This window comes from Gallinula chloropus, assembly GCF_964237585.1.
Source record: "Gallinula chloropus genome assembly, chromosome: 5".
NCBI lineage: Eukaryota > Metazoa > Chordata > Aves > Gruiformes > Rallidae > Gallinula > Gallinula chloropus.
The window spans coordinates 11,627,528-11,653,977 of NC_140090.1; the positions used below are offsets into that span (position 1 = coordinate 11,627,528).

Genomic DNA, 26,450 nt, shown 5'->3' on the forward strand with positions numbered 1-26,450 from the left:
ATTGCCAAGATTGAAAACAGCAGAGATGTGACAGACTTGTAGTGCTTGTATACTGCAAACCCCAATTTTTTCTAACTGCCCCTATGTATCTTGCCTTGCCTAGATTCTGAAATTGCATAATGTAAAAATATTTACAAAGTTTCCAGAATTATTCTTAATTGAGTTTAACATCTAAACCATCCAGTCCCACTTAATTTTTCTTGGCTTGCTTCTCTTTTTCCATCTTGTGCTCTCCAAGGTGGGTCAGTATTATTAGCTTCACCTTTTTAGACCCTGCAACTGAATTCAGAAGGCAAAATCATGTTCTCCCTGCTCCTAAAATTAGTAACAAAATTCACTTTTATTTCACTGAGAGCAGGACTTGGCCTGAGACAGCTACACTTTTGAACAGGGATATAATGAATCAGACACAGACTAATGGTTTGTATCCAGTGGTCTAGTTTTCAGCCATTCACTTGAATCAGAAATCATAATTAAGATCAAAAAAACTACCTTTGTGAATCATTTTCCATCCTAGGTACTTCTGTATCCCACTGTTGCTATAATTTGTAAGCTCTTCCCAAGGTTTTAAAAATAGAAAGAACAAAATGCTCTCCTGCTTTCTTACTCCCTGCTTCACTTTCCAAGCCCTGTGAAAAATAGCTTAGAGAGGTTTACTTCACCTTCCTTATTTGCTTCTTTGCATATGTGAAGAATTTGCAGGGGGGAAGACACCCTGTGGAAGTGGGTCCTGCGGCAGCATCAGGCCCACATTCAGTAGTCCTAGATCACTCTTCTGGGAGAGTGTGCTCTGTTACTTTAGCCTCTCCCACTGGTGGCACAGTTCTTGTGGGCAAATAGTTTTGCCATATAGTCATGGCAGAAGCTGAGTAGTGGTGCCTCCCTATTTGATGTATGCTGTAAATTGTCTGTGCTTCAGCTTACATGGCTTCTCCTACTTTGTCGATTTTGGATTGGGTTTAAATTTAAAAGGAAGAGTAATTGAGCTCTAGGAGCCTTACAGGAGGGACCTTCTCATAAACCAACAGCCTGGGAAGAGCCCTATAGCACTGGTGAATGAGAAAGCATTTGAGCAGTGTCAGAGCATCTGCTTTTCTTAAAAGCTTCTTGAAGCAGGGAAAAAATTCCTGAGCTTCAACAGTGGCAGAAGGGGCCAGTTTGAAATGCATTGTTTGAAGACACAGGTTTTCAGCAGTGTTGGTACCCTACCATCATTTGATGCAAATCAGTATGTTGGGACGTGTTTGGCTATGTGTCTTTCCATTTGTCTTCTCTTCTTTCTATTTCTTTTGCTTCTAAATGGAGGTGTCACGTAAGAGGAAGGAGGAATGGCAGGTCTCCAGTGCAGGGCTGAGTTAAATACACTTTGCATTCACTTGGATCCTCTCCTGCCTCTTGGACAGTTTCTGTTTGGTGCTCGGATGTTCTGTAGCCTTCTGTACGGAAGGAAATTAGGGTTGTGGTTTTCAGAGCTGTCCTTATGGACTGCCTTCAAGAACAGTTTTTAGTGTACATATTCTGACTTGTTGAATGTAAACTGTTGAAAAGGTTTCTATGTCCTCTTGTTGTGAATGGTCTTTATGTCAAGTAAGATGTGTTCCTACCAGCAGGGCCTCTACTCTGCAATACATTTACTTTGGTCAACCCCACCAATTTATTCTTGGTGCCTCAATCTTCATAGTAGACTGAACCAGTTTTATTTTCTAAAGCAACCGAAAGCAAGGGAAATAGATTTGAAAAGGTGATGGCACTAATTGCTGTTATAAAGACATAGTATTGCATCTGTGTTAAACACCTTGCCTCCTGTGTGCCTTCATTGCAAGTTGCAAATGGATGAAATTATAGTTTTTGCACCCAGACAGAGGTCTGGTCTAGGAATCTTTTTCCATGGACTGTTTAAAAAAACTGGCCAGACCATATGTTTATGGAAAACTAACAGAAAGGCACTCCTGAGTGTGTTTGAAACTTCAGGGCAAATTGGACTTGAAGGTGCAAGTCTTTTGAAAGAAACACAGCTGGGAAAACCCACTTGTCTTTCCTTCCTCCCCCAACACATGTGTTTTGTTCATGGAAACGTTTTCAGTAGCAAAAATTACTTTGGTTTGAAAAAGAAAAATCATCCAGGGGTTTGTAGTCTGGTTACCAGCTTATACTTAAACTAGGAAGGACAAAAGTGTTTTCACTAATAAAGATATCTTTGGTCCTTAATCAATTCAAGTCTGGTTTTTTAATAGCCATTCAGGGGAGTGGTGGCAACGGTTACTCAACTGCTGCCCTGGGGGAGTTAAATTTTTCTTTTGGCATCTCCTGTGTTAAGTGGAGAAGAGCTGTTTGGGGCTAGAAGAATGATATATATCTGCGGGAGGGAGGGAGCAGTGAGGGTGGGGGAGCACTTTAAATGAATTATTTAATGGGAGCCCTTTCCAGAAGGCATCTGTGGTATTCCTCTGCAAAAGGAAGAATAAGTACTCAGCACCATATATGGTGACACTTTTATGTTTTTTAATATAAACATGTGCAGGCTGGAGCAATCCATGTAGATGGGTTTTGCTGATTGGTTCGGCCAGGGGGGAGGGAAGGAAATGAGACCCTGCTTTTAATATCTTAACATTAGAAAACCTAAGAGTCTGGCTTTGAATAAATAAACAGTAGGCAGAGTTGGAAGGATTTTCAGCTTTGCAAAATAGCCCCTTCCTCTGCCTTGCTTTTCCAGCTTTTGTATTTGTTTTCCTTAAGTGTGTTTGTTTGCAGCTGTTTCATTCTCTAAGTTGCTTTGATTTTTGTTCAGGGAGTACGTTGTTCCCAGTGTAGACAGCAACAGATCACTGAAAGCTATTTGAGATACCTTGGCTTTAAATATACGGGGACCAAATGCACTCAGTCAACCACCACAATGCTGGGCATAGGAAAGGAGGATGCCACACTGGGTTTGAGCTGCTTTAGTACAACACACAATCACTTAGCTCAGCAAAGTTACAGTTTTGGAGGGAGAAAGCTCTGCTTTTCTGATTTCACTTAAATATTTCAGGAACCAAGTTGGAGAATGCAGCTGCCAGGTGTCTCTGATGCTGCGGGAGAGTTCAGCTTCCAGAGCAGAAATGCTCAGAGAGTGAGTATTTTTCCCAGGGACTTGCATGGGTGGGTTCTATTTTTTGCTCCGTTAATTCCCTGCCCTTACAGACCCAGGCTGGCTGCTGTTCAACCTAATCCCCAAATGTGACCCAACAAATTGTTTTCATCATACAGGCTAAGCACATTGTACCAAGCCAGACTAGAGAAGATCTTTTTTGTTTGTGCCCTTATATGGCTCCTGAAGTCATCATTGATGCAATAAACTAATGGAGTGTGCTCCTCTAATCAACCTCCCCTTCTATAAACACATTTTGTTCCTGCTCTGAGATTGTTCCCTGACATTTTTAAACCAGCCCCTTTCCTGGCTCTCTCTTTCTTTTCTTTTTCGGATCCTAGTGGGAGGGAATCAGCCAGCTCTGGAGAGCGACGAGATGGTGGAGATCATGGTAAACTAATATTTGGTAGAACAAGTGGTTTCAAAAAGAACAGCAGTGAAACCAGACCAGCTGAGGAAGAGCAGGAAGACGTCCGAGGTGTGTTGAAGAGGCGAGTAGAAACTCGGGAGCACACAGAGGAGAGCCTGAGGCAGCAGGAAGCTGAGCAACTTGATTTCCGTGATATTTTAGGCAAGAAAGTCAGCACCAAAAGTTTTTCTGAGGAGGAACTGAAAGAAATCCCAGCCGAGCAAATGGACTTCCGAGCGAACCTGCAGCGGCAGGTCAAACCCAAGACCTTGTCGGAGGAGGAAAGGAAAGTTCATGCTCCTCAGCAGGTGGACTTCCGTTCTGTGCTGGCCAAGAAAGGCACCCCAAAAACCCCATTGCCAGAGAAGGTGCCACCTCCTAAACCAGCTGTTACTGATTTCAGATCTGTGCTGGGCTCAAAGAAGAAGCCACCTGCAGAGAATGGCAGTGCTAGCACCCCAACACCTAATGCCCGCACCAATTCTGAAGCCCAGAATGCGACTCCCAACTCTCAAGCCCCTGTTGCCAAACCAGCCGTGAAAAAAGAAGAGAAAAATGACAGAAACTGTGAACATGGGTGTGCGGTGGTGGATGGAGGAATCATTGGGAAAAAACCTGAAAACAAAGCGACACCAAGCAAGCCTCCAGCAAGCAAAGGAACAGCACCATCCTTTACAGAGAAGCTTCAGGATGCTCAAGTAGTAGATGGTGAAAAATTGGTCTTACAATGTCGGATTTCCTCTGATCCCCCTGCAGCTGTCACCTGGACTCTAGACAGCAAAGCCATCAAATCATCCAAGTCCATTGTCATCTCCCAAGAAGGTAAATTAATTGAATTACAAGCCAGCTGGATGGCACACTGTTATATCTGGGTCTTGATTAATAATATTTAGTTCATTAAAGGTAATGCAATACTTTCTTTAAGTCCTGTGCCAGTAACTGTTTCCAGATGCAACTTTCTTGTTATTTCAGTGGAGTACACAAGGAACAGCATTGTTTGACATTTCTTGCAGATTCTCCTGTAACAGCCTGCAGATGTAATTTTTATAAAGTTGAACTTCTTGCATTTTTAAATGCTGTTTACATTGCTAACGCTGTTTAAGGAGCTGCTACATGACGTTTACTTAAGCTGAACTTTAAAGATTTAGAACATTGAAAACAGAATATTATTATTGCTGGTTCACAAATTATAATTTAATTCTTCTGTATGTTTAATATTTCAGGCTTTTTATTGCAATAAGAAACACAGAACCAAAGAGGGATTCTGTTACAGAAATTACTTCAAGTTACATAGTTAAGATCACAGTTGACAGTTCCAGTGTGTTTAATGCTCCACCACAGATGCTTCTGTTGCCTTTACAAACACTGAGATATTTGAACCCTGCTTGCCTGTTGACTTTTAACTAATTTCAAAACAGTGCAGAGTTTGGTGTAAAACCTGAGAGAACACTTACTGTTGTTAAATGGAGCAATTTCTTTATATTCAACATTCTGAGTAATCAAACTCTGCTAGACTGGTTTGGTGTGAAAGTTATTCTTGTATCTAGATAAAATACATTTTCCTTGGGACAAAAATAGAGGGGATAGCTGATAATGCAAAAAAAAAGTTGGTTTTTTTTTTCATAAGAGTCTCAAGGTCTTGTATAGAGAATCACACTCTAGTGTCTGGTTGCTGTAGTAAAAATGTTCATGTTCACAGTTAGATTCACAATTAAGAGCACAAATCCCTGTGTCAAGCTATAGTTCATGACTTGTCTGTGTTCTTAATTGTGAATCTGTCTTCATTTAATCCAGACTATTTTCAATGTTATTAATTGACAAGCAAATGAATATTCACAATAGTTCAGCACAACCAGTGAATCTCTGTGTAGTGTGCCAAGCACTGAAATGTGAGGATGCAGTCAGAAATGTTGCTTCAGATAAGGGAGGAGGGAAAAGGTGCCCAAGTACTACATGAAGGGGATACCAAAGTAAGTAGATGAAAAGAGGGAAGTGGTAGCAGGTGCCTTGTGTCTGGCATGTATCTGAAGTACCATAAAATTTTTATTTATGAGTACGTGATGATTTTCACCAGAGGGGACTGTATAGAATAGGGGTCATATATGTGAGAAAAAATTGACTGAAGGAAATGCCATCCTTGTAAAAAGGACTGACAGAATCAGGAAGGTAGAAAGCTGCAAATTAACCAGCCTTCCACTGGAAGCAAGATTTCAAGGGTTTTCTTGCAGTTGCTCAAATGAAAAGAAGTTTTGCATTTCAGAGTTTCATGTGTCCTACTAAAGTGCAGTAGATAGGCAGCATCTCTGAATCAAAGCTTCTGAGCTACAGTAGAGCCTCTTAAAGTCCCAGAGCTTTGGTGTTGTGGTGCTGCAGAAAGATTTTTCTTGACTGAAATAATCTGAGTAATGGACTGTTATAACCCCCCCAACTTGTATTCACTTTGTAAAGTGGTACTGTGGAGCTGAAAGTCCAGTGTACTTGTGTTTACAGTGAAGTGATCCTCATGTACAGAAATGCTTTACCACCTGCCAGAGCAGGGCATGTGACTTACCCCATCCAGTTTGCCTGGGCTGGGTCACACTCCTGGTCATAACACTTGTTTTGTCAGGATGTTGCACTTTAGTGGTGCTTTCCACCAAGGTAAAGAACAAAACTCACCCCTGGATAAGGAATCCACTATTTCAGCACAACTTGTTGCAGGGAAAGAAGAGACTGTCCTTGTGTTTGAGTTGTACCTGTGCTATTCCACTAGTATCATGCTTCGGTAGTCAATATTATTGCTACTTTAAAGTTGTGTTTTCTTTTACATGGGTTTGCAGAGGATCTTAGAAATATTACACGGGGGAGTAAATGCTACAGTTTTCTCCTTTCATGGACAGAAATGGAATGAGGATTAGAACTACTTTTTTTTTTTTAAAACCTTTTTTTTTCAAACCCTCTGGTATGCTGAAGGGATATATTACATGATGGTCGACTTAGTTTTTTTCCTGACAGTACCTGCTAGCTTTGGTGTGGCTGCTCTCCCACTGTGAGATGCTTCCATGCCAGCTGTTAAGTAATTAACTAGGTATGCATGTTACTTACTTCAAGTTAGTTCCAGTTTTCTTAGAGTTTGATTTTTCTCTTTTCCTTTAATTAGGAACACATGAATAGTTGAAGGAACCAAGGGAGGAGAAGGAATAATTGGCCCTATAGGCTACAATTGAGAAATAACAAAATTAGGATTAATATTGGGAAATACTGTTCAGTAGAGAATCTGTATGGATTAGTCTCGTATAAGGTGTTTGGAGCAGCTTTAAACAGAAGGAGCAACAATAAGACTGGATGCAGTACTCAACAGCCCAATACCAAATTCCAAGATTCCCTCTTTTTCCCTAGGTGAAAAGGCATCTTTGTCACTCCTGCAGGTGTCATGTCCTTTACAGCAGTGCCTTTGGCCAACCTTGGAGCAGCATTTAATGGGCTCTGGAGATAATCCTCTAGAGTCATCCTCAGCTGCAAGAGGGTTGAGTCAGTGGGGAAGGAGAGCAAATCAGAGCAAATGGACCTAGCTCACGTTAATGGGCTTAGATCTTCCAAAGGCACGTCTTTATTTCTTTGGTATGACCTTCAGTATGCTCCTCTTGTGTTCAGCAGCAAAATGCATTATGGGGGTGGATAGACTAAGTCTATTCTTAGCTAGTTCACCAACTGGTTTTGTCCTGTCATGATTTTTGGTGGTGAACACTGGTTCTCACATGTAGAAAATTTCAAGAGGCATCTTACAGAAGATACTGGATACAAGAAAATCCTCTAGATAGAATGAGACGTGTCTATCTGCTTCTTAACCAAGCCCACCTTGGTTAGTATGGGCCACTGGTCCATGAAGTGTTCAGTGTAATTAATACATGAACCTGCAGACTGCCTTGCATGTGTCTTTTGGAAATGAAATGAACCCTCTCTGTCATTGCCAGAAAGCAGAAAGAGGTAGTGATTTGCTGATCCTTTGGTGCCAAATACATTGTGAAGATAAATACATACAATCTGGTTTCAGGAGCGTGTCCACCTGATAAAACAAGTGGTGTATTTGGCCAGGAAGGGCAAACTTAAATGTATACTTGTGTGTCACAAGTTCACAGGACAGGCAAACCAAATAGTTCCTTTATGTAGTCACTTACTAAAAGTAACTCCTTGGCATGTTTGTCCTGGCAGATAGTAAGGCCCTTTATCTGTTAGGAACAACTCTATTCACACGTCTCCCCTGTGTTTGAAGAGGCTAACACTACACTTGCTGCCTCTCCAAGGCTATTTAGCAATAAGCACACAAGATAAGGGGCATTGTTAGCCCCACTGCTGTGCCATCAGAGAAGCCCAAATTCATACAGCAGGACCAGAATACTCACTAATTGGCTGAGGTCTTTGGCAAAGGAAAAATTAAGTCCTACTCCAAAAAAGACCTTCATCTTCAGGTGTATTTGTGCAGTACTTGTGCTGTATTCTTCTAGTAGTTAATCTATGGCTTGCAATGTATTCTATTATTCCAGGGATAAGTTTACACTAGCAATTAGAAGTCAGAATCTGGGCAGCATTATGCTGCATGTCACAGTCACAACATATCTAAGATAAATCTCATTCCTTCCATTTTACATATCAACTATTAATACTGTTTTGTTTCCTGTTAAAATCATGGACATCAGTACTTGTTTCTTCCTTTCTTTTAATAATTCCCAAAATAGCATTCTGTCATTTGATTGGCATGAGTGACTTGTTGCTTAAAGTATTATTTTTATGACAAAGGGAGCTCTTACATCTTTTTTTTTCTTTTTTGAACATGTCTGACCCAGTATGAGTTTATGAATGGTTTGATTTTATATTTTTTCTTTTTAAAACTTATCAGAGTGCAGTTATCTACAGTCCTGGGGTAGATATCAGTGTGGAAATGTGAAATCTCAAAACAAATACTAACTGCAACAAACAAAAAAGGGAAGTCATAAATTAGAGCAACATCCATTTATATGGACAGGTTGGATGGTGTATGGTTAAGAGGGAGTTGATTTTAATATGAGATAATTTTTGGTTTGAAGTTAAAGGGGGCTTTTTGTTTGGGGAAAAAAGTTTTTAAGAAGGCTCTAGCAGACATCAGAGTGGAGTTAGACATATAAGGACTGAGTAGAACAAGCTTCCTCACACGGTGAACTCTTTAGAGCAGGAACCATTTTGTTTCACATTTGTATAGTGCTTGGCACAGCGGTGCCCCGTGCACTGTCCTGCTATGTGACTCACTCTTGGATAGAAAATCCAGTTAGAAAATTTTTGTATGGTTACAAAAGTTGCTCTGGAAGATGACAGTGCAAGGGGTTTGGAAGCTGGTATCCTTACTAGGGTGCAGAATTGAGGTGCACAGTGAATATAAGTCACAACTAGCAAACTTGTAAATTTTTTAATCAGCTTGCTCTGCTTTATTGGCAAGATTTAGTATCATGTGACTATCTAGATTGAAGAGGAGCTATTTAATGCAGGTTTGTGTAGCAGTGAAGGTGTAGCTTAGAAAATTCCCGAACTTTATATTACTTTGTGTAAGACAGCATTTTTTTTCTTCCTGAGTGTCTTGGCAGCATAGAGAATTGGTAATCTTGTTAGCAATAATGCCTTAACAACTTTCTTGTGACTTAACATAACTCCCAAATCTTCCTGTCATTTGTGCAAGTCTGTGTCTGTCAGTCTAGCTATGATCTGCCATGATTTTTTTTATTTCTTTTTAATTAACTTTGAGCAAGAATTCGGTGTGCAATTAACACAACTGCTGCTGAAAGTAGATGGATTCTGCAGCTTAAAAAAAGATGCTTCAGAAAGTTTAAGGCTAAGGACATCTTCAGAGCATCATTTCTGACACAGCTCCATGTTTGTTGCATGCCATAAAATTTCCCTCTTTACTGCCATATTTGCCTGAATCTTCCCCTTTCCAGAAATCCATATACTGTAGGTTTAAATTTAGCAAGAGAGAGACATTTGCTATAATCACTGGTAATTTATTGCAGCATCTAATTAATCCCATAAGTGTTTTGGTTTTAAATCAAGAAACAAAGCAGTGTCTTGTTTCTAATTTGAATTTATCTGGTTATTTTTCAATACACTTGATTCCTTTCTCTGTGAAGCTGCAGAGCCCATTTCTACTTCACAGTATGGCTTGGACTCTGTAATCAGGATACCTCTCTATCTGTCTTTTCTTCAGAAACCTGACAAGTCAAGCTCTTACTGACTTTTTCTCTGTACTGCTCTTTATCAAGCCCTTGAGGGCCTGGGAGTGTTTTGGTTTTCTTTTCAGTTTATTATCCTATTTAGAAAACAGGCAGCATAACTATATGGATCAGTGAGATGGATGTCACCCTCCTGTTGCAGTGCATACTGGAGGCCATTGGTCTTCTTTCTACCTCACCACAGTGGGGCTCATGTTTGTTACTTCTGTATTAAAACTTCAAACCTTCCAAAAATAGAACATAACCTCGCTGTCTATGGATGCTTGTCATTTGACTATCTTAAGCCCCATTTTCTTTGAGTGAATAGGACTCAGCTTAACAAAAACTGAGATTGTTTGAGGTCTTGCCCCGTTTCTCTTTCTTTTATTCATTTTCCTTTCCAACATTCTTTCTATCACCTCAATGTTTATCAATATTATTTCATGAATGCTTCTATATCACAGGTTAGCATATTGAATGGCTTTGGTCCTAGTCAGGTGACAGAGAGAATCCAGAAACGTACCCAGTCATGATTTCCTATTGTCAACTTCTTTGTGAGATCTTGATTTTGGCAACTCTAACTCTTCCTAAATGAATGTCATTAACATAGCAATGCAGCATTAATAAAAAGCAGAATAATGTGAGATAATACAAAATTTCTTTAAAACATTAGCATTTCCCAGATACATTTACCAGTTAAATGTGTAATCTCATGAATAATCAAAGCGGGTTTTGCACACTTTTTTCTTGAAACTCACTCAAATTGACATTTTTTCTTCTCAGAAATTCATTACTAATTTTTCAATAGTTAGCCAGTTGTCATTATAACTGCAGTCAGTATTTTCCAGGTCAGCCCAGTTGCCATTTTTAAACATGACTGTGACACTAGCACCTATTTGCACTATCCCAGGCAATTTGAGATTTATTGGAAAACTAACACCTCGGGCCAACAAGTTCCTTAACAAATTTGTTACGTCTCCCAGACGCAATTTCTCATGGGCTGGTATTTATTAATATTGCCTAAGTACCCCATAGCACTTCTTTATCCCATGTGGCACAAATGAAGAAGACCTCAACTTCAGTCTGCATCACAGACAGGAGTCAGGAGCTTGGCCAGCTAGATGCCACTGTGGGGAATTAGACTCAGGAGCTGGGGTTTGTTGGTTTGTGTATTTGTTTTATATCTGAAGTTGACTTTCTGTGGAGTTTCATGGAAAGAATGCAGAAGCCTAGAGATATTTTAAACTGGCTTGCACTATTTTTGAGTAAGTCAGAAAATCCTTTAATAGCTCAGAATGCAAGGGAAAGGCTTTGTGTATCTGAACCAGAGCCTCCAGTAAACTCTCAGCTTCTGTGGTTATTAAGGTCTTTACTAGGACTGCACCATGGCTGAGTTCCTATGAACTGACCAGTTCCTATGGCTGAGTGGAAGATCCCAGTATTCATGTTTACTTCAATCCTACATTTTCTGAAGTAAAGACTCTCCATGTGCTGATTGCTAAAATAAGTAGAGGGATGGGGGTACAAAGTGAATAGCAAATTCTTTCAGTTGACAGGATTTGTGAAGTGTCAGGATTCACAATACCCAGCTGGTGTAACCAGTCTGGGCTTTCTTGCAGCTATGAGAAAATTAACTTGTTTCGGGTCATGAAGGGTTTTTGCAGAGGAAATACCAAATATTTCATTGAAAGAGATTTGGCCTTCTAGCCCCGGGAATTGACTGTAGCTCTAGATCACAGAACACAGGTCTATTGGAGAGTTTCCTGTCCTTATGAAATGCCATCAAGTTATGGCTCTTTGTTGTGGATTTTTTTCTTTTCTTTTGGTTTTCTAAGAAAATTACGTTTCTACAGCCATGTGGTCTCTCAACCTCCCCTTATTCTCCTGACCCAGCCTGGCTAATACCTTTTTGAACCATTGGCCAATTTCACACTGTCCTAGTAGTCCACAGTGTAATGAAAACTAATGACTAATGACCCAAATGATGTTGTTTCCCCTTCAATCCTACACTGAGGGCTGAATAACAACATTGCATCTGGTGGTAGCAACATGCCCAGCAATCCCCATGTACTTTGTATCTACTGTTCCAGTGTAGTTGCTGGGGAGTATGAAGAAGTAGAGGGAAATAAAATATGGATTATTGCTGCAGGGGGGTGGAAGTCAGGAGAAAAAGGATGCATCCTTTGGAAAAAAGAGATTTCCTTCATCCCCCACTCATAAAATAACTTCATTAACATTCAGCACATAAATATCTTTGGGAATGAGTAAGACTGACATTATTTCCTGAGGAATCTGGAATAAGCCAAATTCAGCTTCATCAGACCCCTGCCACGCATAGTACTGAATGCACATGGCAAATCAAAGACCATCATGAGAAAGATTTGCTTCTAAGTTTTAGTATAACTGTGGGGAATGACTTATTGTCAGGGTGGGATGTTTCTGGTTGTATATACTGCAGAAGGAAGTGTTTCTCATAAGGTGTAACTTCCATCGCTGCAGGATGTTGTATGGACAACGTTGCAACCATATGAGTGGTGAGGAATGACCCTGTGTCACTTCAGTGAGCTGACTGAGGAAGGGCTTTTGAGCAGGTAGAAAACTCCAGCAGAAACTAGAGTAAATGCTGCTTTTGTTCAAGTCCCTTAGTGATTCAGCTGTCCTTCAAAGCCAGATTCCTTATCTGCAGTAAGGTAGCCAGAGATCTCCTTCATTCCTGTGTGTCTGTTCCACAGTTCGTGTTCTTTTGCAACAGCATTTTTAGGTTCTAACGTGTGATCTTTTCTAATCATGTTATATAGATTTATACAAATTCTTAGACTGGAAGTTATCTTTGGCTTGCTTTCTAGTTGTCTCTTTAAACAGCAGAGACATGTGAATTTATATTTGCTGGATGCCTGCAAGAATGCTTTTCTAGTGTCCCTCCTCCATTTGGAATGGAGCTGGAGCTCGTGACATTTTTGGCTCAGCCTGACTCATGGAGATGAGTTGCCTCAGGGAAGGCATGTGGCTTTGCTTTTCACCCTGTGGTTGGCTGAGCATAGCACATGTGAGCAAGGGGTCAGTGCTCCTCATCTGAGATAGTTTTCACATCATTTCTCAGGGGGAAAATTGTCATTATTTAGAGCTTTTTGATTTTGTGGAGGATGAGGAAGGAGGAAATAATTTTCTTCTAACCATTGTGTGTGTCTGGAAAACCAAATTTGTTGGGAACAATTTGAGTGCTTTTTATAAGGTTTGCCTTGAATAATAACATTGAGTTTTACAGCAAGGGAAAATCTGAATGTCAGAAGCATAACTGCCATGTGAGAACTGAGGTCTAGTCTCCCAGGGAAGACAGTAAACCCCCAAAGTTCTTCTGATAGAGGGATGTTCTTTTCAAGGAATTTATGAGGTCCTTTTCTAGCATTAGTGTCACCCATGCCATCTTCCACATCACAGAGGATACATTTGATGGGGAGCCTGGGATCAGGCACTCTGGAAGGCAGCAGCCAGCCTTCAGTTAACATAGGTAGGTGGCAAATAGCAAGAGATGGTGGGATATTGCCTGGCGTCTCAGGGCACAGGGGAAATGTCTGAAAAAGATCCAATCTTGTCATTAATTAGGAGAAACTGTGAGAAAGGCAAATGGAGGAAGGAGGGAAGGTGTTGCTGTGTCTGAGATAAGGGGAGAGCAGAGGCATTCTGGACAAGCTAACAGCAATGGGCAGAAGTGCACGATGTCACAGATTGTGTTTAGGGACCAGACCAGGCTTTCCAGAGAAGTAGAAGAAAGCAAGCCCAGGCTTTGCCCTCATCCTCTGAAGGATATGTGGAAGGGGAAAGTCTGGAGTAGTGTTTTAATTGGGGTTGTAAGTACTGATCCAAGCAATGCAAGTGAACATGAGGGATTAGGTAAACCACAATTCTCCTTCCTCATCCCCCAACTACTGGGAACAGCTTCTGTTTTGGTTCACAGTGTTTTATTTTTTAAGAGGAAATGTAATTCCCTTGGGTCATACCAAGCTTCTCTTGGTAACTACAGAGCTTACGTCGCATCCTGGGTTTTGTGTGAAAAGAAATAGATTCGTTGCAGTTACAAGTTTGATTGACAGTGATATATTGGACTTTCTAATGGGTGTTTTACAATACCAGACACTTGTTCTTTAAGTAATTCAAGCCAAAAGAAAATGTGTCTGAGTGTCATTTTAAAAACTTGGGCACTAAGCTGAAGATTTACTTTCACATGTGGAAGTGGGAGTGCTAGAGATAAGGCTGAATCAAAATATTGCAGATGGCAGAAGCCTTCTTATTTGCAGTCCTACACTACCAGAGCTTTTGGTAAAAGATCATCTGAGTGAGGAATTCTTATCCGTGCTGTAAGACAAAGAACAGCAGCAGAGTTTATGCACTGGGTCTTCTCTGCCCTCTTCCATTACCACTTAAGAGCTGCAGGAACAGACTTGAGTGTCCTAGGGAACACAGCAAAGTTCAGTTTATCTATTGATATGTTTCTATTTTATTTAGCATTAATAAGGTTCTAATTCTGATGTTGAATTTTTAAGGACAAAACATGTTCTTTCTAGCATTGAAGATCACCTGTTGTAAAGGTGTTTGATGCATTCTGTTCCTTTATAGCACTGAGGTTTTTGTGAACTGCAAAATAACATCCATTCAATCTCTCCTTCCTTTGTATTAGGGACACTGTGTTCACTTACCATTGAGAAGGCCATGCCTGAAGATGGGGGCGAATACAAATGCATAGCTGAGAATGCAGCAGGGAAAGCTGAATGTGCTTGCAAAGTGCTGGTAGAAGGTAAGTACTTTGCCAACTATGAAAAAACCCTTAGAAGTTGTTCCTCCTCCCCTTTATTTCCCAATGCTAGCCTTTAAGAATCACACAAAAGAGAACACTCACCCCTTTGCTACTTTTTGGTCAATATGTAATTTGTTGTCTGCCATAGAGGAGCATGGGCAGAGAGACAGCACAGAGCCAAGGGCTCATGAAAATTTGCTTCTGAGCTGTGTGTATTTTTTAAGAGCACGTAAGAATTCAGTGTGTGAGCCTGGGTACCAGTCTGCCTCAGGACTATGTATGGCACATTTCTCAGTCTAGAACTTTTCCATTCTTTGCAGTCAGTGATGTTTGGTCATGTGTTTTTTCTAGTGGAAGTGAGCAAAAATAAACAAATTAGCAGCTCAAACACCCTTGTATGCCATAGTCCCTGAAAATGGACAATTTGCTGACTGAGTTGCCTGTGTTCAGCCTGTCATGCTGATGATGCCATATTCTTGCCAAATAGCCTTGGCCTTTGGCAAGCATTTTGTTAAGAGTTGAGAGTACAGACTTTTAAAATTGCCATGGTCTTTAAGTTACTTAAGGGACTTTAACCATGATGTGCTGCTTATCGACTTTCCTTCTGGTGAGCTCATCCTTGAATAATCTGATACTTTCTATTGTGACTAAAATGGACACAAAACTGAAGCACAAGCCCAAGAAGACAGATGTTGGGCACTAAGTCTTCACAACTGTTTTACAGATGTGGTATTTGGGGCAGAAGGTCTAGAAAATAAAATTATTGTTTTCCTAGTACAAAATAAGAATATAATCCTGTAACTCCATCAGTAAGAGTCAGCCTTTCTGTAGCTAGAAAAGGAAATAATTGTATGTATAGTTACAGTTTATTTTATTGTCTTCTATAATGGCACCTTCTGTGATATTATGATCACAATATAGCCTGTATTAGATATTTGATAAACTACTGCTTGTACTGCTACTATATTCCTGTAATTTAAATAATAAATTTTACCATAGCTGAAGTTCAAAGACTATCAAGAAGAGGCTTTAAGTAAAATCTAGTAGCCTGTAACTCCTTAACTACCACAGAAGGTAGAAGGATCATATCATCACATGCTTAGCACATAGCAGTTCTCCAGAGCTGACCTGGCATCTTTAAATGTTTCAGTCAACTTTGCTTTTCTTCCTGAAATCTTCCTTAGCATATTTCCCACTTCCGATTTCCTGCTGGACAATGCATGTTCTAGAAGGCTGGTGGTAGGCTTTGGCTTGGAAAGTCTTGATCATTCAAGGCTTGTCAGCTCATGACATATTCATTACATGATGACATGCGTGACGTTACATGAGCTGTCTGGCTCACTCTAGTAGTGGCACCCGTGCCATAGGAGCTCACTGCTCACATAATGCTGGACACCAGGATGACCACATTCGTTACCTTCATACTGGCTGTGTCATCTGTCTTTCCATTGCCTACTGGCATGCTGCTTTGTACAGCTGAGAAGAGATTTTTGAGAAATGGCACCATAGCAAACTCCAGCTGTTTAGGAGAGATTTCTGAACTCAGATCTAGTACGGCCACCTTCTCTGAGTTGTTTTCTAGGAGATTCTCTCTTCCCCTGTTAATTTTTTAGGAAACAGAGAGATGAACTTCCATGCTCTGGCACCAATAAGTAGGTGACTGAAATAGATGGTTCTGTAACTTTTATGTTGTCTTTTCTCTGGAAAGTAAATTTCAAACAGCTGTTTGATGCGGAAATCCCCTGAAAGCTGGATATTTGAAAGCTATAAATTGATACAGCTATTGCTGAGATCATAATCCAGCTTTGGGATCTTTCTTGCAAAGACAAACGTCAGGATCAAACAGTCTAGCAAGCGGAGCTTTTTAGGATTTCCATTTCATGACATGCTCAACCTGGGATAACCTTGCTGAGAAAAGGTTGCACCTTCTACTTGTATGTGTCTATGCATGTGGGATACACATGGAAGACAGCTTGTATTGATTCCTAGGAATTGATGGCACCTGCAGTGCTGGGTACTTAATGGATAGGAGCTCTGCAATCTTGAGAATAATGAAATCCATCAAACTTGAGTCCTGTGCCATTTTTATTTAGGAATGAACCAATGTGTAATAATATATTTTGGAAAGAATTAAACAGATAGAGGAAACACTACTTTTCAAAATGCATTCATCTGTAGAGATCACAGACAGTGCAATAGAAGGATGGCAGGGCAAGAGATTATTTTGGATGAAATGATGCTTCAAATATACCTGTTTTCCTCTTCCATGCAATGCCTATTCAGGTTTGTTGCACTTTGTTCTGTCCAGTTCAAATAGACCTACCAGCTTAGAAGGTGCCTCTTGCTTAGGACAGCCATTTCTTCCAACCTTGCAGAAAGATCCAAAACAAACTGATGTTAATAGGCAGCTTTTTCATTACAGATTTTAAAATAGGATTTGTATTTTACATTTGTTTTGATAGCAGATGCCTCATCCTCAAAGACCTCAAAGCCTACTGAGAAGAAGACCAAGAAGCCTAAGAGCACACTTCCCCCTGTGCTGCCAACAGAGAGTAAGTGACAGTGATTTTGATCACTTCCTTTTCAGTGGAAACAAGAGAGTGCTTTGGGATTCTGTGGTCATTCCCTTCTGTTCACAGGCATAGTATCAGAAGCTTGTGGTGTTTCTTTAACCCTTGCACATAAGTCATGTGAAATGTATTTTTTTGCCTTGTGGGGATTAGAAGTACTGAAACTGTGAGTTGAGACCTAGCCCACTCTATTTTCAGTTTTCCATAATGGTGCAACAAGCTTATGACACAGATTTATTTTTGGCTTCCTCCAGAGAGCAGAGAAATACTTGAGCAGTTTGCTTCAAGCTCTGTTGTGTCCTGTGTAGACAATAAACTGCCTTAGCATTGGTAGGCACAGTATATTGACTGAAGTGTCCTGTAGCATAATCTGTCCTTTTTCCATGACTATGTGGAGTGGTTTAGTGAATTTTACGTTCCTTGTTTTATGTTTTGTGTCTAAAGGTCTTACTTGCTTTTAATGCTTTCTGAAATAACAGCTATAAATTCCCATATTTGATACTCTGCATAACTGCATTTGATTAAGAGGGAACTTTAAAAGGTAAAGGCAGAATAATAATGTCAGTTTGGAAATTCCTAATGCACTTCTACTTCTGAAATTAAGTGGCCATGAGATACAAATGCCTCTTAAACCAAACACTGGATTTTGAAAGTTGTCTAAGATGCCTACCACTTGAATTCCTAAAAAAGATGTAAAAATGTGATTTGAATGAAAACATGGAATATTTTATTCAGGGCACTCTCTCTCTCTCTCAAAAAGAAAAAAAAAAAGGAAGAAGAAACTATAATCAGATTTCCCAGTGTGGGACATTTTCATCTGCTTTTAGCAGGACTCAGTGCAGTTTTGTTCTGATTGATGATCACAGGTAATAATTGGGCTTATGGGATTGTTGACTGACTTTATGCTATGCCCTGGGCTATGGCTGAGTTTCTGACTTAACTTTATAGCTTTCCCTCCAGCCAGCAGCTTTATGGGGGTGGGAAGGGTCACACAGACATGGTCCATCTCTGTACCTGAGCTTCAAATCACAGAATCACAAGGCTAGAAAAAGCCTTTAAGATCATCAAGTCCAACCATTTCAGTCCTAAGCTAAACCATATCCCTAAGTAAAGAATAGTAAAAAAATCCAATTAAAGCTTACAGGACAGTGTTTTGGATAGTTTTCTGTGCACACAAATACATCCATTTCCTGTTACCCTCCCAGCAGTGTTACCAAGTGCAGCTTTCCAGGGAGAAAGTGTGAGTTGTGAACTGTCTAAATAACGTGGATATATGACCTGGCCCACATCCTGCCAAAATCACTGCATGTCTTGCTGTTGATTTAAATGGAAATCTGATACAGGTAGCAAAACAGAAGCAAGCAGCTCTGGCTTGAGAAATGAGTGGGAAAAGAAGGTTGCCATAGTGGTGAATGGTTTTCTTAAGGATGCTCTGTGGCATATTGCATCAGCATTCAAAGTTCTTGAACATCTCATAAGCTCTTTTTTCAAAATACCTTTACAACATCTTTCCTGTTGCACTGAAAACAGCAAGGTAACCAGGGAGAATGTTAGGAAGCTGGACTTTGGAAGAGGTTTTGGAAAACTTTGGGAAAATACATATTTAATTTTAAAAGGATTTGGCTGCAGAGATTCCACAGGTGTTTTTTAACATCTCAGTCTGCGCCTGAGAACTCTGGGTATTTCTCTGCCTGAAATAAGAGTTATATTTGTATGTTTGTCAGGGGCAAAATATACAGAACTGATCCAGTAGACTTCACAGCTTCAATATAAACTAAATCCCTTTCAGATGTAGAGATTTTGAAGTTCCTTACCTGAAAGGGAATGAGCTTAACAAGTCAGATATTTGACCATCTTTATTGTTTTTCTCTTCAAAAAAGGCTAATAAAGAATGACTGTGAAGCAAGATAACGTGATCTAATAAGTAGATAAAATTTTACTCTGATCTCTTCCAGTCATTGTTGCCCCATCAAGTCACCAACAGTCCTACTGGCAAGTAGATTGTAAGGAATGATACTGAAGAAATAAAGAAGAAAAATTCCTAATAATCTCACTGAATAAATTCAGGATGCTGAACAGTGAATTCAGTCACCTGGATACAGAGGCTATATACTCTGTCATTTTTACAAATATTTCTCAGGAGAAAAAAAAAATCAGCACTTTCTTTTCTCTATAAGAAAATGTGAGTCAGATTTCATGGTTAGCAACTGTGTCAACCTTTGTTCCCTTCCGATAAATTATAAGTGATCCTTGTTTTTTGCCATAGTAGAAACCTTCAGGAAAGTAATTAACTTTTAGCTCCTGAAAGCAAAGATCAATACATTTCTTATTGTGAAACCGAATGAATGTTGTCAGAATGTTTATCTGTAGAATTTATCTCACTGTGAGAATAGTTTCTGACCCAGGTCATTTGACTGCTCATTATGACAACATCATTTTATTACTGGAAGCTCAGTTCTTGTAAGCTACAGAAATCCAATAGTAAGTAAAATTTGGGGCATTGCTTCTTTTGAAATGCAATGCATACTAGACTCCCACTTACAATAAATGGTTATTCTCAGAAAAACATCTATGAAGGCAGCTTTGTAGCATTCAGTGTTTAACAGTACCTCTGAATGGATGCTTGCAGTGTTTATGTGCAGAAAGATTGCTCCCATGCTAGAAAATCAGGAAAATTATGGTGAAATAATCAGGAAAATTAATTTGTGCTCAAAATTAATAAATATTCTGTCGTCAGAATTTAGAAATAATTATGACTCTGCATAATGCAACTCTCTAATGATGAATAGAATAAATAATAATGTTCTTGAAAATGACAAACAGATCCAGCTTTGAGGAAGAACACCTCTTTTTTTTTTTAAGGTTGGAATAGGCTCATTCTTCACTGAGACTGCACTGACTCGGGCTTTGACACTTGTGTCTTTGCTAGGTGGACATGAAATGCTGCTGAGTTAGAATAATAAAGTGTTATGTTTTTTCTGCACAGATATAAAAGACTAGCAGAGGCAGTGGAAAATTGGAGCCTTTCATTATTTCTCATGCAGCATACTCCGTGCTATGCCAGAACAATAAGTGGATAAGAGGAGGGTCTTCTAGATTGATGTATCCCTGCAGCAGGCCTAAACCAAAAATTCTCACTGTTTGAATGTTTTTTAGGAGTTTGAAAGTATCAGCTGTAAAGGGCACCCGGTTCCTGATGGTTACTTCAGATCAGCCTTAAAGGGAAGTCCTTATTTCAATTACTAGGGCCATGTGCAAAGTCTTCAGTGCCAATTAAATAAATGGTTTTGGCCCAACATATTGTGGAAAAACCAGTGCTGCTTCAGATTTTTAAGAGTAAATGACTATTTGAAGGTTTATAAATCAATATTCTCTTTAAAAAAAAAAAAAAAATTACCGTCTATTATGTCTATTACTACTCAACACTTCCTAACGTTTTGTCCTCCTTAACGTGTCTTAAACCAAAGACCAAAACAGCAGTAAACCACCGCTGGAATAATTAGTCCAAGATCAGGAACATTCCTTCACAGGTCTAAACATGATCTTTCTTCATCCTCAGTCTTGTGACTAGTTCTCATGCCATATCATACTATAGAATTTTTAAACTGGCAACCTCCAAAATTTACATAAAACACAAGTTTTCAAAGAGGATTTTTTTAAAGTTTTGCTGTTCAAAGTTTTGGGTTTGCTGGGGTTTTTTTCCCCAAAGATTTTCTGGGGGAAAAGGCACATTACAGCAGTTTGATGCTATTTCTTTAAGTTCACCAGGGCTGAGCCATGTAACATAACTTTACTATAGTAGGAAAAAACTGTATCCCAACCATTGCTACTGAGAAAAGAATTGGCTTTAATGCTTTAGAAAATAACCCTCCTAAATCTAAGCATTGGATTAAAGTGTTTGGAAAGAAATGCCCACTGTTTTTTGTAGGGCTAATTCACAGCACTACTTCCAGTAAATATTAAGAAATGGCAACTATCACCTGTCATAATTGGCTGTATGAAAACCTCACAGGATGTCCTGGATCCCCTCATCTGAGTACTACACTTGTTAAACCTGCTGTTCTCATATCTAAACCACGTACATAGAAAGGCTGACCCCAGGATTTGATTGCTTAGTTAAAAGCAAGAACAGAATTTCCTCCACACACCTTCAAGTAAAAGAGCCCCAGATACATTATTCAGCAGTTTGGTACCTTGCTAATAGGAATCTTCTATATCTGCTACTATACAAAATCTGTATAGTTTGATTTCTTGTCAACCACATCTTTGGTTCAGTAATGATGCATTCCCTTGCTGACAGTTGTTAATACGATGTCGCCACTGACACTGTCCAGTTGAAATCCCCTGGAAGGCTGCACTGTTATCTTCCCAGATCTGTTTTCTCAACTTTATTGCTACTTGAATGTAAGTCTGAGCAGTGGCATCTCTGGAAGAGTGTGTCATCAAAGTAAATATGTCAGACAGGACTGCTTATCATGTTATATATGCATTTCATCGTGGGGGAGATTCTAAGCATTTTAATTACCATGGAAAAATTATGAGTCAGTGGCCAAGTGATTAGCATGCAGTTCTGTTATTTGCTCTTTGATAAACAATCTTGTCAGAGGATCCAAGTCTGCAAGGACCATTTCAAGAAAATGTCATTAAGAAAATTAAACTTGATGTGTCCAGTCAGATAATATATAAGTAAATCAGCAAACACTTCAAGATTTTTGTTGATTTCCAATCTATCAATATAATATGAAAAATGTCAGATTGCTACTGTCTAAGGAAAAAACTCAGTTACTAAGGAAGTAACTATATCAGGTCAGAGATGTTTTCTTAATTGCAGAAATAAGAGCACTGTGTAGCAGCTGTGATCCAGTGACTAGGCTGTTGCTCTCCTCTTTGGTCCCTGGGATAGTCTGAGATGCTTTTAAGGGTCAAGTAGGATATTCAAACCAGTTATCTCAGCCCAATTCATTTCCCAGAAGGTCCCTGCTGCTGCAAGAAGAACCAAGACATTTTTCTGCACAGTGAGTGCAAGGTATCTGTTTGGTGTGTGGGGGCAATATGAATTCTATTGCCAGGAACCCTTCCGACCTAACTTTTGAAAAGGGAAAGAAAAAATCCTCTTTTTCTAAGAGGAGCTGAAACTTCCTCCTTTACTATAGGTAAATAAAATTGCCATGAAGGGTTTTTTCACTCTAAAGAATGAAAGGTGCTGACTTCATTCCTCAGGACTGGGTCCCTGGGGTGAATAACTGTTGTACAAAGCCTAACAAGAGAGTTAGGCTGAAGTAAAAAGACAATGCAAGATTTAATTTGGTGACTCTGAAGGTTGGTTGTTTACACAGATGAAAATTCCATTACTGTGTGTATAAAGAGAGCAATGGCGAAACACTAATTTGTTGTGTAAATCACTTCTCCTTAATGCCCAGTTCAGCACTGTTTAGCTAATGCTGGGTATGCATTTTGAGGCTCTGCCAAGTTACTTTACAGCTCAACCATACTGACATTTTCTGAGTTAATGTTGGCACAGAACAGTATTTTCCATGTGTTTTTCATACAGTCCATCCTACATAGCTGTATGCTGTCAGAAGATGACAGAAATGTTTATTGACTGTCTCATGCAGAGAAAAATGAGTTCAGTTTTTGCAGTGTGGCCTTGAACTGAGGAGGTGCCTCAGATCATTAATTCCCAGTTAAGTCATTGATAGAAATTACAGATGTGAGACATGTAATAGACACATAGACCAACTTTTCTTCTCTATAAAACAGGGACCTAAGTCCATTGGCTTAACTAATGTGCAAAAGCACCTAGCTTTCCCCACTAAGACTGTTGGGAGCTCCTGAATGTCCAAACAACCTGACAGTATTTTCCTACCCAACAGACTGGGTAGCAGGCAAGTAACCTGGTTTAGCTTCTTGTTCCTACACACTTGGGCACAGCATTTTAGCATCTAATTGTAGTTGTTCTTGCAGGACATGAGAAATATGAAAATTCAGTCTCTATTTAAGGAACTAACATTGCTGTCATGCCACCAGCAGAGCTCTTCATGGATTTCACATGACCTGGGTTTTTTTGTAACTGTTTGATACTGGATCTCTTCTGCACTGCTTGGATTTTCTTTACCTTTAGAAATTGCTCAAGTACTGTGCTACTAAACTGCTAAGGGATTGTTTCTTCTTCCAGCCCAGCTGTTTTAAAATACCAAGCTGCTTTCAGGGTACTATGTTGCATTATTGAAGTTGAAATTATGCTGGTAGATGCTAGCTCTTTCTTGACTGGAATGCAAGAGTATTTCCTGGATTTTTATTTTTATTTTGAGAAGGATGCTGCTGGATTTTTTTCAACTAGAGGACAATCTCTGCATGATTTAGAAACTAAATTCGGGATGTTGCAACAGAATGACAATTGTTTTTAATGAAAAAAAAGTTTTTAAAAACTGTTCTGAAACACACAAACTCAAATAACTGATTTGTATGGCAGTTAGTTTTCTAATTTCTGCTTGTCATCAAATTTAAGGCAGGGTTGCTTTCTATTTTATTGTATTTAGATAATAAACAGTTATTTGGAAACAGTATGAGAAATTTGCTCATTGAGAAGCAGTGAAGCAGAGCTGTTAAGCTTTCAAACCCTGATGAGGTTTTCAGGCTACCGGTGTTAGTGTATTGTCACCATCATTCTTCTCTGTAGCAATTAGCATAAGTTCATGAATATATAAATAAATTGAGAAATAATGATGGGATATCTGTTTCTACAATTGTAGCTTTTATCATTCATTGCATTGACCACGAGGCCAAGTGTTTTTTTGTGTGTCTTTAGTTTTAGGTCTTAGTGACTCCCAGCTTTCTAGCATAGCAGTAGATAGTGAAGCTTTACAGACAACAGTCACCTTTGATTCAGTCCCCACTATCTATCCCCAGAAGGGTCTGAGGGAGATTAACTTGTGCTTCATTTGCACATGGGAGAGAGACCTCATAATGTCACATCCCACACATCTGAAGCATTCAAGTGAGGTGGGGAAGAAAGAGCAGAGACTTGAATCTCTGTTTCCCATATCCTGTATAAATATTCTTCTTACTGTGATACCTGACATGACTTTTTTCTTTCTTCAGTTTCACTTAAAGGAAACTGGAAAAAACAGACTTCAGAAAATGAAATCTTGAAAAGTTTTGTATGAGGGAAAATGTTTTCCAGTGTGACCAAAGTATTATAGTGTGTCATTAGCCCTTTTCTTATCCCAAGCTAAAATAAGGCTATTTCACAAGCAGATAGAAGCAGGAAAATGTCTTGCTCCTGATGTTAGCAGAGTTAAGTATTTACTGTACTTGTTTACCAGGTGCTGAAGTCTATCACTATGGAAGACATGCACATAACTTTAGGCATGTCCCTCAAGGAAGACAGTAGGAATTATGGACTGGTTGGAAATGCTATCTTGAGGGCTGATGCTTTTTTCAGACTGTTTTACTTCATGCTTTATGAAAGCAAGTTGTGCAGAGAGCCATTTCAGGGGAGGGCTATGCCTATTTTTAGTAAAATTCCAAAAAAGGGAAACAAAAAAGAAAGACGGAGGCTTCTGAACAGATCTGCTCTCACGAATTCAACACCAGGGCAAGGAACGGCACAACCAAATGTCCCACAGCCCATATGGGGTCTTTCCCTTTTTTAGTTTATATCCCCTGCCCCAGACACAAGATCACTAAGAGGCAAACCTGCCTATAAAGTTATGTAAATACCAGCCTTGAAATGTTTACATTAAGTTGTTTCTAGAAGGCAGATTCATTTAAGGAGGGAATATTATGTCCTTTTTCTTCCAGGCTGGTTTTCAGCTTCAGCCTATTTCAATGTTTCAATGTAAATACCAAGAGAGAGACAAACTGTCTTTTTTTTTTTTTTTTTTTTTTGTTTTCACAAAACAGCAGAGGCAGACTTGAACTAACATTTCCAAGAGGCTCAAATATTTTAATGAAAACAATCATTTGACCTTGTCAACTTTGGGTAATCTTATTAGATTTTTTTCACTAACTGTCTCCAGCAGATTTTGAAACAAAAGTAGCATTTCAAAACCGTGCATGAGATGAGCTCCTATTCTTAAGGAAGACCTAAGAACAGTGGAGTGTATGCCATTAGCCAAAGAAGTCAGCTTTACAGACCCATCCTTGTACTCATCCCCTTTCATGCTGCCCCCTCCTTTCATTTCTGTTCAGGGCTATTTGTGTCTGCAAAACAGGATATTCAGCAAGACCTTCCAACAGCCCTTTGCAATCCACACGGTTTGATGAAGTCCAGTGACAGTCTGTATATCCTCAGTTAAGTGAATGTAATATCCTGGTGGGTAAAACCTAAAAAATTAAACAAAATTTTTATGTGTACATATAAAAAGCAGTACCCTAGCTGAATGAGGTGATGGGTTCATGTGCTTTGCCTTTGCTGCTATGGAAATTGTCATTGAGATGAGAGCCTTTTAAGCTGCCTTAAGCACAGCCCTTAGTTATGGAGGAACACCATACATTTGTTCCACACAGAGGGTAAATGGAATCCCTGGTGGTTTGTTACACATCCTAGCCTGAATAAAACCATTGCTCTTGATATAGTGCTGAATTTAATGTCACTGACTGTAGTTGTGAATGAACAATTTGTTATTGGGGTTCCTTCCACAATGAGCTGAGAGCAGCTGATAGTAGGCAGAGAAAAGTGAGAGGGATGCCTGTGTATGTGGATACCCATTGTTCACATGTGTTGTGCAAAGGCAGGGAATGGCATCAGCCAAGAGGAAAAAAAGAAAATCTGGAGATATTAAGAGTCAAATGAAACACGAACGTATGGAGGGTATGATGACTCTACCAGCACCTTGCTTGTTAACCAAGGTACTGCAACAAATACACTATGTATGCCAAGAGCTGATAGCTGACTGAACATTGTGCTGGATTAAGGAATTTGCTTCTCCTCCTATTTGTCTGGAGTGACATTTCTGAAAAACAGCAATAGTATCTGCAGCCCAAGGCAGCACTTGACAAATAGTGCTTTTTCCTCAGCGTTGGTGCTCTTTGCTCACATCAGGCCTAATGGAGTGTGGAAGTAATTATAGTCATGTCATTGCTTTGACTTATATTAAAAGCCATTATGGTTCTGAGGAGATACCCAACAGCTATTTCATTCTCAGTTTAGAGAATACAGTGTCAAATACAGTGCACACATAATTATTTACATGTTTTAAAATCATATATTGAACAATTAATTGATTACTTCCATTAATAGGGATGTTTAACTACAGATGATGGGCCAGTCGGCACCTGTTCATTTAAGGAGTTTCATCCACAGAACAGAGACTACAGCCTGAAATAAATGAAA

At 39.4% G+C, this 26,450-nt stretch overlaps 1 protein-coding gene across 2 annotated transcripts in view; it reads left to right on the plus strand.

The window, feature by feature from the left end:
- Positions 1–26,450, plus strand: part of MYLK (myosin light chain kinase) — a 143,350-nt gene that overhangs the window by 68,322 nt on the left and 48,578 nt on the right. For both annotated transcript variants that reach the window (XM_084265231.1, XM_084265232.1), the window contains 4 exons: positions 3,029–3,109; positions 3,469–4,358; positions 14,427–14,543; positions 17,009–17,095. In XM_084265231.1, the coding sequence (XP_084121357.1) occupies positions 3,029–3,109; positions 3,469–4,358; positions 14,427–14,543; positions 17,009–17,095 (1,175 nt within the window). The remainder of the gene's footprint in view (positions 1–3,028; positions 3,110–3,468; positions 4,359–14,426; positions 14,544–17,008; positions 17,096–26,450) is intronic.